The sequence below is a fragment of the Danio rerio genome, chromosome 17, assembly GCF_052040795.2.
Source record: "Danio rerio strain M-AB ecotype USA chromosome 17, GRCz13ab, whole genome shotgun sequence".
NCBI lineage: Eukaryota > Metazoa > Chordata > Actinopteri > Cypriniformes > Danionidae > Danio > Danio rerio.
The window spans coordinates 52,801,674-52,819,340 of record NC_141037.1 but is presented as its reverse complement, the minus strand read 5'-3'; the positions used below and the strand labels follow the sequence as shown (position 1 = coordinate 52,819,340).

Here is a 17,667-nt window from a genome sequence, read left to right as displayed (position 1 = left end):
GTTTACAGTTGTACTCTCTTAAATAAAAAAAAAAGTTTGAATTAATTCGATATAAATGTGCATCTATATATATATATATGACTGACTGACTGACTGACTGACTGACTGACTGACTGACTGAATGAATGAATTAATGAATTAATGAATGAATTAATGAATGAATATTTGGACTAAAAACAAGACAAAAACTCTAAGACTTTTTGTTGGCAGTGTTTAAGAAAAGGTGTTAATTGAATAGATTTGTATTGATTTGTTTTATTTACATATAAATACATGCTCACCTATGCCAGGCGCTCCAGCCTTGCAGCAATAGTGAAGCAACGTCATGTCCGTAAGACCATCTCTGTCATTGACACCACATCCTCGCTTTAGAATCTATAGAACAAAGCAAATATCACTTCAATAGTTAAAGAACATTCAGCAAAAGATTTCATGCTGAAAGAGAGAAACACACAGTCTGCAGAAGTAATATTTCAGTACACAAAGCCCGACACTAAACGCAGTGTGGGGGAGTGTGTGGGTATGTTTTATGAGAGCTGTGAGAAAACATGAAATTAAAATTGACCCTGTTTACTTGGCTTTTTTAAGTATAATTCAACAGTCAATGTGTTTTTCACACAAATATATACAGTGAAAGTCAGAATTATTAGACCACCTGTATAATTTTTCCCCAATTTCTGTTTAACGGAGAGAAGATTTTTTTCAACACATTTCTGAACATATTAGTTTTAATAATTAATCTCTAATAACGGATTTATTTTATCTTTGCCATGACGAAAGTAAATAATATTTAATTATATTTTTATTTAAGGTACTAGTATTCAGATAAAAATTACATTTAAAGACTTAACCTGGTTAATTTGGCAAATTAGTGTAACAAGGAAAGTCATTGTATAATAATGGTTTGTTCTGTAGACTATAAATATATATATATATATATATATATATATATATATATATATATATATATATATATATATATATATATATATATATATATATGTGTGTGTGTGTGTGTGTGTGTGTGTGTGTGTGTGTGTGTGTGTGTGTGTGTGTATTACTTAAGGGGACTAATAGTTTGGACCTTAAAATAGCTTTAAAAAAACCTAAAAACTGCTTTTATTCTAGTGAAAATAAAACAAACAAGACTTTCTCCAGAACAAAAAATATTATCAGACATACTGTGGAAATTTCCTTGCTCTGTTAAACATCATTTGGGAAATATGAAAATAATAATAATAATAATAAAATAAGTAAAAATAACAATTCACAAAAGAGGTAATAATTCTGACTTCTACTGTATCTGTTTGACAATCTCTCATTAAATAAATTCAAATCAAATCAATTTGCATGTACTTTCTTTGACTCTAAAATCTTCTTCCCTGAAAAAATTACTGAACCAATTATTTATTTACTTATAGTGTTAAAAGATTCATTTAAGCAACAAAAAGGCTATAGCCAAACACATAGTTAATATAAACATAATATATGTTTTTATTTTATCCAAAATGGTTACATATTAACACTTATTAGAGTATACTGGAGTAAAAGACCTACCATGGTTAAAAGCAAGTTTTCGTATTTATGTGTTTTTCTCTTTTTATCCACTAGATGTCACAAAAACCCATCATACGTTTTAAAAATATTCACAGTTTATCCTCCTGGAAAAGTACAAATGAAAATATGAAGTACAAATGCTTAATAATAACAAATCTAAATCAATTAATCTTTTTTTTTTTTTTGTCTTTGCCATGATGACAGTACATAATATTTTACTAATAAGTTTACAATGTAAAAAAATAATAATCTTAAGGTGAGTAAAATAATGGAATTATTGGAATTAGTTTTATTATATACACATATATATGCACTCACTCTATTAGATACTACCCGCTTGGACCCCCTTTTGCCTTCAGAACTGCCTTAATTCTCCGTGGCATAGATTCAACAAGGTACTGGAAATATTCCTCAAAGATTTTGCTCCAAATTGACATGATAGCATCATGTAGTTGCTGCTGATTTGCTGGCTGCACATCCATGATGCCAATCTCCTACCACATTCAAAAAGGTGCTCTATTGGCATTTGAGTACAGTGAACACATTGTCATATTTAAGAAACCAGTCTAAGAAGATTTGAGCTTTATGACATGGCGTTTTATCCTGTTGGAAATAACCATCAGAAGATAGTCCCTGTGGTCATAAAGGGACGGACATGGTCAGCAACAATACTCATCATTTGCCAAGAAAATATCCTCCACACCACCACCAGCCTGAACCATTGATACAAGGCAAGATGGATCCATGCTTTCATGTTGTTGATTCCAAATTCTGACCCTACCATCTGAATGTCTCAGCAGAAATGGAGACTCATCAGACCAGGCAACATTTTTCCAATCTTCTGCTGCTGTGGCCTATCCGCCTCAAGGTTGGACGTGTTGTGCATTCAGAGAAGCTCTTCTGCATACAGTTGTAACGAGTGGTTATTTGAGTTACTGTTGGCCATTCTCCTCTGACCTTCGGCATCAACAAGGAATTTGCATCCACAGAACTGCCACTCATTGCATATTTTATATATATATATTTTAAACATTCTCTGTAAACCCTAGAGATGGTTGTGTGTGAAAATCCCAGTAGATCAGCAGTTTCTGAAATTTTCACACCAGCCCGTCTGGCACCAGAAATAACGACACGTTCAAAGTCACTTAAATCACCTTTCTTCCCCATTCTGATGCTTGCTTTGAATTGCAGCAGATCGTCTTGACCATGTCTACATGCCTAAATACATTGAATTGCTGCCATGTTGGCTGATTAGAAATTTGCAATAACGAGCAGTTGGACAGGTGTACCTAATAAAGTGGCCAGTGGGAGTATTTTCATTTTCAACATTTCAATGCTTGTTTTTAATCAAGCTACTTTTTTGTGTGGTTTAGTTTTAGTTGACTACAGATGTTATAAGCACATATAATATTACATTTAAATGACTTTTTCATGTTTTGTTTCTCCTTTAAAATCACAAGACTTAAAAATAGTTCTGACCTCATTACCAATGATACTAATATTCCGCTGGACTTGGGGAACCCACTGCCTGAGGACGGCAAAGAGCTCTGGAACGGTGGTCTGGGGATCCTGCAGAACCTCCTGACACAGAGGATCATTCGGGTCAAAGAAAGAGAACTCTGGCAAAAAAAAAAAAAAAGAAAAAAGAAAAAAAAGAACAGTTTTAAATTATTATAACAGTATAAATGATTATTTTAAAAACCTATTAATTTAGATTCACCCATGCCGGGCCAGAACCCTGATCGCTCAAATGCAGTTAATCAGCTCAGTTTGATGTAAATTAAAAAGAAGTGTGAGAGTGAATGAGAAGCGAGTACAGAGAGAGAATGATGTATCAGGGCTGACAGGCAGAAAATTGGAAAAGAATCTCTATGACCTTGTCAATACTTCACTTTTACAGCAGTTTAAACAGGGTCCATGATTTACAGTCTGAAATGTTTTCCATAAATAAAGCTACACATCAGAATCTGCTAAGTAAGCTGTTTATTAGCCAGTAAGCGAGAAAACTGTAAATAAGTAAATAAATAAATAAAACAGCTGCAGGTTAAAATCTGAGATAAATAAAAGGAATGTCAGCATTTTTGCCGCGACCCACTTAAAGGGTCTTGAAAGCCCCCTTTTCAGTTCAAATCTATCTCAGAGTTTAAAAAAAGCTTAACTGGGCCAATCACAGCTTAAATTAGAGTCAATCGTGGTCAAAATAGGTAGGTTTGACACATAATGTTTGACCTACAGGGGTTGGACAATAAAACTGAAACACTGGTCAATGTAGTGTTGGAGGTTTCATGGCTAAACTTGAACTGACAGTTAAGACTAGCATCCTGATACATCTAAAACGGGTTATTTTAATTTTACAGGGAATTTAAAGCTAAAAGATGCTACCAGTGTCTTGATGTGCAATGGGGTAAGCAAAAAAAAAGCAAAAAGTTTTCAGCTTGAATAATAATAATAATAATAATAATAATAATAATAATAGTAAAAATAATAATAATAATAATAATAATAATAGTAATAATAATAATAGTAGTAGTAATAATAATAATAGTAATAATAATAATAATAATAATAACAATAATAACAATAATAATAATAATAATAGTTATAATAATAATAATAATAATAATAATAATAATAGTTGTAATAATAATAGTAATAATAGTAATAGTAATAATAATAATAACAATAATAATAATAATAATAATAATAATAATAATAATAATAATAATAATAATAATAATAATACCTTTTATTTTTAGATCCCTTTCTAGAAGCACCAAAGGACACCTTACAGCAGATCACAAGCACATCATTAAAATACAAGCAGTAAAAATGACAATCAAAAAAATTAAACCAGAAAATCATTAATAGCTATCCTAAACAATATCTGAAATTTAAAATTGGAAACAAATTCCATCTGGCGAATGTGCAGAGGCAGGGAATTACACAACTTTGGTGCTGTACAGCGCTGCCACCAAATGACTTCATCTTAAAGTTTGGGACAGACAACAGTTCAGCAGAAGATTAACTCAGTGAGCGCAAAGGAATGTACTGTACAAATGAAGAAGATCAGAAAGATAGGGAGGGGCCAAGTTATGAAGAGCATTGTATGTTAAGAGAAGGATTTTGTGTTGTATATGATAGTCAACAGGGAGCCAGTGAAGGTGTAAAAGAATTGGAGTTATGTGATCAAAAGTACGCAAGCAGGTAACTATCCTAGCCGCTGAATTCTGAATGGAGATTACTTTGCTATCCCCATTGCCAGATTATTTTGTTCTTAGGATTATCTTGTTTTAACCCTTGTGCACTGTTCAAATTTACTACCCTTTTGTTATGTTAGGGATGAAAACATTCACTGAATTAAACTGCTGTAAAAATGCTGGGGATGCAACGGTTCCCAGAAAAAACAAAAAAACAAAACGTATCGTCCAGTGTTCTTCCGTGGCTTGGTGCTTCCTGTGATCTGTTGTTTAGAATATGCTTTATAATATTGGTTTGTTAATAAAAACAACTGCAACAAGCCAGTTGTACCCTTTGTACACTTCCAATTACCCTTCCCATCCATTGCACGTGTAAAGAACAGTCCAATCACTTCTTAGAATGTAAATCTGTTGTTTACATCATATTTCTTCACGTGTGTGCGTGTGGAGTATCTGTAGCTAACTAACAGTTAAAAATTAGATTTTTTTAGATGGTGTTGATATCAAAGATAGAAAATGTAATAATATGTTTTTTAGAAGTTTGATTCATTGTCCTGCAATTTTTAGACACAAGGGGCCCTATCATACACCCGGCGCAATGTGGCGAAAGGCACAGCGCAATACTTCTTTGGTAGTTTCAGCTTGGCGCAAGCGTCGTTTTAAGGCGTTGCGCTACGCTGTTTAAATAGCAAATGCATTAGTGCTCATATGTGCCCATAGGCGTCCTGGTCTAAAAAGAAAGGCGTTCTGAGGCGCACGGCTGGCGCATTGCTATTTTGAGAAACTAAAATAGATTTTTCATTAGACCAAAACAAACCCGGTCTAAACTCCGGCGCAGAGTTGCGCCTCACTTACACACTGCTTAATATGCACAAGAGAGCAATAGGCAAATATCTTTACATATGAAAAAATTTAAATATTAAGGACATATATAGGATATAATAAGAATAGATATAGAATATAAATATAAAGGATTAAAATATTACAAAACATATTATTTTCTAGCCTACATAAATATGAAAAATCACTGCTTTTATGCCTTCTTCATCTCAGGAGGCTTTTTCAGTTAATTCATAACAATTTGCTTTTGTATAATGTTATTATTATTAGCAGTATTATTTATTATATCCATATTTATATTTGTTTTATTAAAAACAAGCTTAGATTTGTCCACCTGTCAGGTTGTAGACCATAAGGGGCACAGCATGTGTTTTAGGATATAACTCAGGTTTGTGAACACACTTCGTTATTGTTGTTCATTTATTCGTTTGCTGGAAATTAGAACTGAATTTAGAAATAGTTTTGAAACGAATATTTGCGCTTAACAAACGCAAATAATTATTTATAGACTAATTGATGTCTGTGCATAAAGGTTTCCCTATCCAAGAGCGAAAGTGAAAGTAGATCCATTATCTCTCATTCTCACTCAGTAGATGCTCTGTTTAACAGTTTTCTGTTAAAAAAACTGTTAACTGTTTGCTTGTGAAACGCTCAGTTTTTTCCACTTAGACTTACTTTACGTCCTGTAAATAGCGAATGCACTTATGGCGCGACGCAGCTGGCTCTTAAAGGGAATGGGAGATGAGACTCTAATTGGTTTATTCTGAAAACACACCTATAACTCACTAAAAAAACAAACTCAAGCCTTTTAGACCATGCATCACGCCGCAAAGCGGATTTTACCGTCCTTAAATTAGCAAAAATGCGTTCTGACATGCCCTGAAAGCGTTTGCGCCCTGCGTTTTTCGCTCTGCGCATGGACCGTCAAAATAGAGCCCAAGTACTTTTGGAATAACCAATTTGAGAATATCAATTGGAACTTGATCTGGACTTATAACAACAAATATTGTGTCACTAATAAAGTCTGTGAAATCCAATTTAAAATTATACGTAAAATATATTCAACCAACCAAGAGGTATAAAGTTGATCTTTCTGAATTGCGTGTTTTTTGCGTAATGGATGTTAAAACTGTTATGCATTTGTTTTTTGATTGTATATATGTTAAGTATTTCTGGTTTGATGCTGAATGTCTATTTAATATACTGAGTGGTCAAAGAATTATTATCAAGAAAAGAGATGTCATATTTTATATAGATGATATATATATATACTCCTCTTCTCTATGGTAAATGTTATGTATACCCGAGTAGTTTCTGTAGCTGCTTCTCAAATGGCACACTATACACTATGCACTCATGCACTATGTTCTTATACACTTACACACAGTTGCCAAATCAGGGAAATAAATGATCAAACTATCAAATAATACCTGCCATGACTATGCGCTTTAGACTTTGCATCTAGGGGCTCTATTTTAATGATCTAGGCGCAAAGTGCAAAGCGCAGCGCGCAAAAGCATTAAGAGCGTGTCCGAATCCACTTTTGCTATTTGAAGGATGGAAAAATCCGCTCAGTGCCGCGGCGCATGGTCTAACAGAGTTGAGCTTATTCTTTTAATGACTTATGGGTGTGTTATGAGAATAAACCAATCAGATTCTCATCTCCCATTCCCTTTAAGAGTCAGTTGCATCGTGCCATGGCGCATTTGCTATTTACAAGACAGACTTTGTGTAAGATTTGAAATATTACAAATATTTTGATATCTTTGACAATTCAGGCATGGGCTGAAAGCAGAGACTGTTGACTCCACAACCCAGCAGGTGGGAATGTGGGAAAAACCAGCTCCTGCTGCATTTGCATCTGAGTCTGCTGAAACTCGGCTTCAACCACCCCAACTCACACATATGGTCATTTCAATGTTTGAATGTTCTAGATTAACCAAAGTGACTTTATCTATCATGTTTGATATCATTTGAAATGTCTCAGTGCGACTGGTACAATGGTCTCATTCTCTCAGAAATAGACATAATCAAAACAATAAATATATAACTTCAGGCATCTTTTGAACCACTGTGAAGGGTGTGACTTTTCCACAGGCAGCACTAAATCCAAATGCCTTTTTGTTATGCACACACCCCTTTCCTTGAGGGAATTCTTGGATTACTTAAGGTAAGGTTTGAGAAAGGCTCGGCGCTATTCTGCTTACCCAGATCAGCCCGTAACATGGAGCTTACGCTCCACGTTATGTATAATTTGAAGTCAGGTATGCATCTTTTAATCTTGGATTTATCTTTGATAAACTTGATGTTTTGTATTGATCATTTATGAATTGACTGATTGAATTGGCATAATACACTTACCTGACTAATAAATTGTTATGTTTTGAATTATTCAAACCTCGTGTTATTATCACTGGCAAATGTTGTTGTCCATAGCACTACAAGCCACTGTACAGGTTAGTAACGGACTAAAACATGTTAGACGGAGCAGCGTGGCACGCTATACAATGTTGTTAGAGATCCGACTGACAAATTGGCATTAATTCAAGTATACTTAGACTGTAAAAGGCCAACTATGGGTTTTTTATTTAGAACAACAAAATATTGTTGAAACTAATCTAAATGTGGGTATTTAGGCCTTCATCTACAAACTTATAATCCTGTGCGATTATTATTAAAATACTTTGTCTTGATTAAGTAGATAAAAGATCTATGGGGACCACATAAAAATCTCCTAAGTTGAGTAAAGTAGGGTTCTGCCTTTTTAGGAGAGTGGTTAATCGCCTCTGTTTAATGAATAAGACTGACAAGCTTGTATTAAGAGATTGTATACCCGGCCGGTGCAAGACTTGGTATGCTATAGGAATCTGAATAAATGAGAATAAGGTATAATAACAAATCGAAAGAATATTCAATCATAATCTAAAATAATGTGAAAGGAAACAAAATAATCTTATTAATGTTTTATAATTGGAGTCAGATAAAACGAGGATAAATATATTATTATTCTAATTATAAACCACCTCATACTAAAATTGGAGTCAGATATGAGTTAAGTTTAAAATAAATCAACATTGTGCACTGGAAAGACCAAACATGCTTCATCCACCAGTGGACATCGTCATTGGACCAACTGGCTGGACTCTACACTTTGTAAGTGGAAAAACTAAACGCTTCACTATCAAGAAAACAGTTAAACGGAGCATCTGCAGCACGAGAATGAGAGATGAGCCTCCTTATTCTTTATTTTCGCTTTCACTCTCTTTTGTGGATAGGGAAACGTGTTGTACACACAGACATCCATAAGCCCATACATAATTAATTTTGTTTGTTAAGCAAATAGAATTGTTTCAAAACTATTTTTAAATTCAGTTCTAATTTACAGCAAACAAATAAATGAATACAATAATGAAGGGTGGTCAGAAAAAGTATATCCAAATACACATGCTATGCCCCAAATGGTCTAAAACCTGACAGGTGGGCAAATCTAAGCTTGTTTTTAATAAAACAAACATAAATATGCATACAATAATACTACTAATAATAAGATGAAGAAGGCATGAAAGTAAGGTTTTTTATTATTATGTAGAAAGTAATCATTTTTGTACCATTTTAATTCTTTTTCATATTTAAAGATATTTGCGTATTGCTGTACATCCTGTGTGTATTAAGTTTAAGTGAGGCGCACAACTAACTTGCTCTGCACTGGACTTTAGATATCCTCTCAGGTGGTCTATTAAACCTATTGTCTTTTTTAGTTTCTCAAAATAGCATCGCACCAGCAATGCGTCTTAACACACCTCCTTTTCTAGAACGGAACGCCTATGGGCACACATATGAGAGCAAATGTATTTGATATTTAAACAGTGTGGTGCAAAATTTCAAAATAACCCTTGCATCTAGCTGAAACTAGCAAACAACAATTGCGTTACGTCTTGCACCGGGTGTATGATAGGGTATCAAAATAGAGCTCACAGTCTTTGTTTTTGTTTACTCCATGCAGTTCTGAGAACTGAGATGCATGTTTTGATTTTCTCAGACACATAAAGGTAAGTGCATAAAGGTCATTCTCACACTCTCAAACACATACCCACACTTTAACTTGATGTTATAATCCATATAAACTGCAGAAACTCTTTTGCACAGGTCTATCTAAAGGGTTAATGGTGCCAACTGATGACCAACAACAAAAAATACAAATTGTAGCTCTTCCCAACAGGAAAACCACCAACAATGAAAATGCATGATTAAATGATGTCATGGTTTTGTAATAAAAAAAAACAATGTGGTTTTAATGGAAGTCAATGGGCAAAAACAGTCACCAACAGTAAAGTAGGGAGAAAAATATGAAAACCATTCAAAAACAATGCATCAAAGAAAACGCTGTTTCACATGTCCAAGAATTTGATAAAATGTAAATAAAATCCAGTCCACGATTACTTTTTATACTAAAAACATGTCATTTTGTGTTTTTTTTTCACCAAATCAGCGACATTATTTATAAATTTGGCAATTTAAGAGTTAAAATCTGGTGACTTTCTAAGCAATTTAGTAGTTTTGATCAGGACTGAGGTTGATTAACAGATTTATGCAAAAATAATGTTTACAAATATGTATCTGATGCATTTTTACAGCAGTTTAATTCAGTGGATGTTTTCATTCCTAACATAACAAAAGGGTAGTAAATTTGCCCAGAGTGTATCGTTGAGTTATTTAAAAATTTCAAAGCATTTTCTAAAAATAAGATTTGTCACCAAAAATCATTCTTCTAGCAGAAACAAAGAAAAAAATATGGCCAAATTTAGACACAAAATCACCCCAGAGTGGATGAAAACATCCCCAACAGTACATAAAGGTTAAGGAAAATCTCACAGAATTTTTGATTATTTCTGAAAACAGCATAATATGTTTTACTTATTTTGAAAAAGGTTCTTGATTTAAGAACTTAGCTATTTGGACTAGAGATGGCAAAAGTATCATGTTCGGTATCAATCGATACTGAAATTTGAAAAATGTCCATTTCTCACTAACATAGTGCTATTGAGCACATCCTTAATCACTTCTGACTGGCCATTGTGTTCATGTGCTCATTGTCATCAGTTCAATCGCAATAATTTATGTTAAGCATCTAAACACAATTGCCAATCAGTGGTGTTTAAGAGCATGTTAAACAGCGCTTAAATGTTAAGAGAAAATAGATGTTTAAAAAAAAAAAATGGTACCGAAATCGATACTTTTGACAACACTACTAGAAACAAAACAAAAACCCAAAGTAAAAAAAAGCCTTTTTTGCAGTGTAGTTTAAATGAAAGTGAAAGATTTTTTTTAAACACTTCATTAGTGATACGACTCATACAGTATATAAATCCACAGCCTCACCGCAATCTGAAGGCATAGGCGCTGATGCAACCTGATGGATCACCGGTCGGTCAGAATTACAGGGAATGAAGCTGTAGCATCCCCGGACAGAGTCTCCTTCTGAAGACTCTCTCAGCACATCCTCCTTGGTCATTTCCCCCTCACCACCTTCAAAATATATAATGAATAAATATAATTAGAACACATTAATCTGAAAAAAAAAACCATTATAAACACGATGCAAAAAGCCATTAGTTTGCTTTACTTAAAAAAAGTTAGTATGACTATTGTTTTTAAATGAAAGTGAGTAAACTTTTGAATTGTGTTTTGAATTTACGAACTGGATTTGTGCATTTATGAATTATTTTAAATTTACAAATTGTGATTATGAATTGTGTATTGAATTTACATATTGGATTTCTGCATTTACGAATTGCGTTTTGAATTCACGAATTGGATTTGTACATTTACGAATTGTGTTTTGAATTTACGAATTGGATTTGCACATATATGAATTCTGTTTTGAATTTACGGATTGGATTTGCACATTTATGTATTGTGTTTTGAATTTACAAATTGAATTTGCACATTTACGAATTGTGTTTTGAATTTAAGAATTGGATTTGTGCATTTATGAATTGTGTTTTGAATTTACAAATTGTGTTTAGAATTTACGAATTGGATTTGCGCGTCTGTATTGTGTGTTGAATTTAAAAAAAGGATTTGCACATTTTTGAATTGTGCTTTGAATTTTCAAATTGGATTTGCACATTTATGAATTGTGTTTTGAATTAACAACACAATCTCACGGCAATTCGTAACTTTTTCATTTAGTGGCTAATTCGTATGAATTCGTACAATCTAATTCGTACAATTTAGTACAATTTGCTTATCCCCCAATGACGGTTGGGGTTAGGGGTGGGGTCAGGTGCCACGCCTCCTTTTTAAAATCGTACCATTTCGTACGACTGAACTCGTACGAATTCGTACGAATTAGCCACTAAACTGGCAAAACGTAAAATACTTACGTTTTCTCGTGAGATCAGGCTGGAATTAATGGATTGGATTTGCACATTTTTGAATTTGTTTTAAACGTATGAATTGGATTTGCACATTTATAATTTGTGTTTTGAATTTACGAATTGGGTTTTAAATTTATTAATTGGATTTGCGCATATATGAATTGTGTTTTGAATTTACAAATTGGATTTGCACATTTATGAATTGTGTTTTGAATTTGTGAATTGGATTTGCACATTTATGAATTGTGTTTTGAATTTGCGAACTGAATTTCCACATTTATGAATTGTTTTAAATTTATGAATTGTTTTGAATTTATGAAGTGTTTTTTTTTTAATTCATGATTTGGATTTGCACATTTATGAACTGTGTTTTGAACTTACGAATTGGATTTGCACATTTAAGAATTGTGTTTTGAATTTACGAATTGTGTTTTAAATTTATGTATTGGATTTGCATGTTCATAAATTGTGTTTTGAATTTACGAATTGGATTTGCTTATTTATGAATTGTGTTTTGAATTTACTAATTGTGTTTTAAATTTATGTATTGAATTTGCGCGTTCATGAACTGTGTTTTGAATTAACGAATTGGATTTGCTTATTTATGAATTGTGTTTTGAATTTACGGATTCTAATTTGAATTTATGAATTGGATTTGCGAGTTCATGAACTGTGTTTTGAATTTACGAATTGGATTTGCTTATTTATGAATTGTGTTTTGAATTTACAAATTAGATTTTGTAAATGTGAAATGAAAAACAGAAAAAACATCATAAGTCCAAGGCACGCAAACATAAGTAAAAATCTTGACAGGACAATTGACAATGACAAAAACAAATTTGTTTTGCAATTATTTTGATCTGACAGCGGATATCTGCACCTTGAGACACTTCACATCATGTTCACAAGAGTAACCACAATGATTCCACAATAAAATCAAAGTAATTCTTACTGCTCCTCTAATGTTAGACAACTGAAAAGCCATTATGCACCAATAAGTCCCTACATTTAATATATTTATTATTATTATTTTATTTTTATTTTTATTTTTGCAGGTTCTGGAACTGTTTATTGTTTCTTCTGTTAAGGTTCAGTTCTGCTACTGCTGTTTAAGAGTATTTAAAAGACAGTATGGTAGCATTTCACAAGTCTGTTCTGATGAAATGACTTGCTTATGCAAGGTGGTGTTGCTTTCAGATTCCACTAAAAATGTTTTTTTTTTAACAAAAGAATGACCAAACTTAACGCAATTAAAAATAGCAACATATTTTTTTCCATCACCTGACTGCTTAGAAAAAACGTAATAACAGAAAAAGACGTTGTGCATGTGCCCTATATGAATTTTTTTTAACACAAACAGAGGTAAGCAAATAAATCAAATAAAACAAGATAGAACAAAACAAAACTGCTTTCAGTTGCTTGACTATCTGAAATGGTTGTCAATATTACTCAGGGACTTTAGTTGTCCCATAGCATTTAGGCCTTTTACGCATATATTGATATAACTAATGAATTGTGATTAATTTAATTAATAAACAGATGTACTTGCTTCTATTCAAATGAAAACTGACAGCCCTAGTTATGACTAAAGTCATCAGTTATTGAGCTTGCAATCTCGAATTATACACATCATTAGCTGCAGCATCATTCAGGCTAAAGCACACAGAATAGCAAAGCTGCTTAAAATATCAAATTCCCTAAGCTTTGGCTGTAATAAGGAACCCTTACAGTATTCTACACTCTAGTAAAGAGTTTAAGCAAATACAAAGGACAATTTCTCTAAACTTCTGTACTATCAGGCAGAAAACTTGATATAAATAATTGGAATACTGGAATAATTACAACGACAACAAAAAAACACTCACCTCCATGATTTGGCTTTCTGTTATGCATTACCTTAAATACTGACATTTCTTTTTTAGTTGTTCATTTTAGTGACCTAAAACAAACTCAGCAGGAGTAAAAAAAAAAAAAAAGTCCTGCTTCTTTAAACACAGTGGATTTTATACGTCCAGAAATCACAGAAGGACACTTTCAATTGGATGATCCATGGAACACACCCAAACAAGAGTAGAGTTACACTTTGTTCAAGACAGACCTTTTAAGATTGTCTTCTAAACAACAAGATTGGATGGAAATGATGGTAAACAGCAATAACTGTTAAAAAAAAAAAAACAACAACAATGACAAAAAGTCAAGACAACAAATATTTTTAAGTGGCTCTAACTTATTTTAAGTTGGTCAGATTTCATTACACAATGCTTAACTTAATATTTTAGTCAGTTTGATTGATGTAAGTTGAAACTGAAAATTTAATTTAATTCAAGTAAAAAAAAAAAAAAAATTAAGGAAGTATATTTTTTACAGGGTTGTTCCCATAAGGTTTTCCCTATGTCCATAACATAATGTCTTTAAACAGCATTATATACAAGCCAGTGTGAACTTTAGACAGTCAGAGAGCACTAAACATTGTTGTGATTACATAATCCATTTGTCCATGTGACTCAGTGATTTGGATAAGCTTTGCAGATGAGGAAGGAATGGAAATGTACAATAAGTAAGAGTAAAATAAGAGTAAAATAAGTCTATGTGATAGAACAATCTGCTTACTCCACATATGGAGTATTTACAGTGTATACACTCGAGAAAAAAAAAGATCTTTGCTGCTTGTTCAAACTACTTATTTAAAATAAGCTTAAACAACACAATTATTAAGCTTTTTTGGGGACAACTTAATTGTTTTATGTTCAATACAATTAATTGTTATTATATAACTTAGATTCTGACGGTATGATAAAAGATCACGGTTTCACGGTATTGTGATTATTGCTCTAAAATATATATTATTTTCAAATGTCTGGTTAACTTCTGCTGTCTTTATTTTTATGTCTATCCTGGAGATAGTATTGTCCTAAAAAAATAAACATAAATAAATAAATAAATAAATAAATAAATAAATAAATAAATAAATAAAAACACATACACATACCTTAGAGAGAAGTGATTACAATATAACTTAAATTAAGTTCCAGAGAATTATATGTTTAAAAAGATATAGCTAGCATTTGACAAAGGAGAACTTTACGAATCTCTACCTGTTCAGTGCTGGATTCAGCAAAATACTCCCCCGAACGATGAAGCTGTGAATAGTGAGCCACAACCTCTACCTATTTTTATTTGTTTGAAATTGATTAACTACAGACACCGATTCTAGCGTTAACTGTATGTTGTAGCTAGGAGGTAAACAAGAAAAAGCAAAAAAAAAGCATTTTCTAAACAAATAAAAAAAATATTGTCTCGATTTCAGAAATAATGTAAGAAAATTAGGCAAGTTTTTACACAAAACAATTAAAATAATCTTGTTTTGCTTTAAATAAGATTTTGCCCTGTGGGCATATTATTTTGCTTGTTTTAAAGGATAAAATTCTTATTATTTTCCAAAAAAAAATAATAATTTATTAAAAAAGGAAACAAAGTATTTTTTTCATTATTTACTTCGTTCTTTTAGACTTTTTTTTCTCTTAATCACAAAAGAAGATATTTAGAAAGAATTAGGAAACTTGTAACCATTGACTATTTGTTTTTCATTCTAGGGAAGTCAGTGATTATAGGTTTTCAGCTTTCATCAACATATTTTTTTTTGGATTAAATAAACTCATAGGTTTAAAAATCACTTGAGGGTGTATAAATAGTGAGTATAAATAGATAGATAAATAAATAAATAAATAAATAAATAAATAAATAAATAAATAAATAAATAATTTTATATATATATATATATATATATATATATATATATATATATATATATATATATATATATATATATATATATATATATATATATATATATATATATAAATGGCTTTTATGATTTTATGATTTTACTATTAAAGTTTGAGGAAAAGCAGACTTGTCCTTTTATTGTTACCAAATAAATGGCTTTTATGATTTTATGATTTTACTATTAAAGTTTGAGGAAAAGCAGACTTGTCCTTTTATTGTGACCTATAGTATCTTAATCTTATCTTTTTTTTTCTTGCTTGCTCAAACTACTGATTTGAAATTAACTAAAACAACACAATTCCCAAGATATTTTGGGACAACTTATTAGTTTTATCTTTAATTTGCTTAAATGTGTTAAGTTTTGTGTTGTTAAAACATGAATTAATTTTCTGTCTTAAGTTTTCAATGTCAAATGGCAACAAAAAGCGGCCTAGTTAAACCTTTAATCCTTCAAACATATTGAGAGTTTGTGAACAATGGCTTTATACAGTAGCATACTCTATCCCTACACTAGCATCTCTTCAGAAAATAAGCAGCTTATTCTCATTTGAATCATTGTTTGCCATTACCTTTACATGAAAACCATCAACATCAAGCACTCGCAACAGTGCGCTTTCTAAGCAAACCACAGTCAGAGCATCAAAGTGTTTGTGCACATCAAAAAAGGTTAGAGGTTTTAATAATAAAGGCAATAACAGACAAATGACATGGCAGAGCCCAGGTATGATAATAATACCTACAAAGATAGGCTACAACACAAAGACAAGATCTGAAGGACCTATTACTAGGCTTTCATTTATTCATTGATTCATTCATTGAATCATTCATTCATTTAACCATTTTCCTTCAGCTTAGTCCCTGATTTATCAGAGGTCACCACAGTAGAACGAACTACCAACTATTCCAGCACATTTTTAAGCAGCGGATGTACTTCCAGCCGCAACCCAGTACTAAAAAAACCCCATACACTCTCACATTAACACACACACAACGGCCAATTTAGTTTATTCAATTCACCTGTACCACTTCTTTGTACTGTGGGGGAAACCAAAGCACCCGGAGCAAACCCTTGCCAGTACATGGAAAACATACAAACTCAACACAAAAATGCCAATTGGCAGAGCCAGGACTCTAACTAGCAACCTTCTTGCTGCGAGGCGACAGTGCTAACCACTGAGCCACTTTTTTTTGTCAAATTTTACATGTTAATGTATTTACTAGCATTGTTTATTATGACCGATATGTGTACAGCATTTATTAATTGATAGTTCATAATTTACTAATGGATTATGAAACAAGAACTACATATAAATGGCAAAATAGAGAATAAAAAGATAATTACATACTGTAATACATGCATTTTTTCAATATTTGTTCACGATAGTAAAACTATTAACTGATAGAACTTTATTGCAAAATGTTGCATTTTCATTATAAAAGCAGTCAGGATATTTTGAAACTGACAAAACGAAAAAATAATTGTAACTAAAAAAAATGCCTCCTTATGATATCTGCTTATTATTTGTTTATTGTAGCCAAATATTGGACAATTTGCCCCAGCTGATACACAGAGGCAGATTTAACCAATAAGCAAGGTAAGTAGCCACTTAGGGGCCCACTCATACTCACCTGCCGCTTTACTAGGTACACCTTACTAGTACCGAGTTGGACGCCCTTTTGCCTTCAGAACTGCGCTAATCCTTCCTGCCATAGATTTAACAAGGTAATGAAAATATTCCTCCGAGATTGTGATCCATATTGACATGATACCAAATGAGCATTGTGTCAAAGAAAGTCACAAAAAGTACTAAAAGTACTAACTATGTGGTACAGCCTGAAACAGCCTACCTGAGTGTTGTTGCTGACCATGTCTACCCCTTTTGATGGCTACTTCCAGCAAGATAACG

General features: G+C 32.3%; 1 protein-coding gene across 8 annotated transcripts in view; it reads right to left on the bottom strand.

Moving 5' to 3' along the window:
- zgc:103755 overlaps window positions 1–17,667 on the bottom strand; it is an 86,977-nt gene that overhangs the window by 62,575 nt on the left and 6,735 nt on the right. For 4 of the 8 annotated variants that reach the window (NM_001006009.2, XM_087288965.1, XM_087288966.1 and 1 more), the window contains exons 2-4: window positions 10,974–11,120; window positions 3,037–3,176; window positions 282–375 (exon numbers count right to left, since the gene is read on the bottom strand). In NM_001006009.2, the coding sequence (NP_001006009.2) occupies window positions 282–375; window positions 3,037–3,176; window positions 10,974–11,106 (367 nt within the window). In that variant the 5' untranslated portion in view covers window positions 11,107–11,120. Of the gene's footprint in view, window positions 1–281; window positions 376–3,036; window positions 3,177–10,973; window positions 11,121–13,839; window positions 14,015–17,667 lie in introns of those variants that run through there. The other 4 variants (XM_087288968.1, XM_087288964.1, NM_001362516.1 and 1 more) reach the window with 4 other exon arrangements.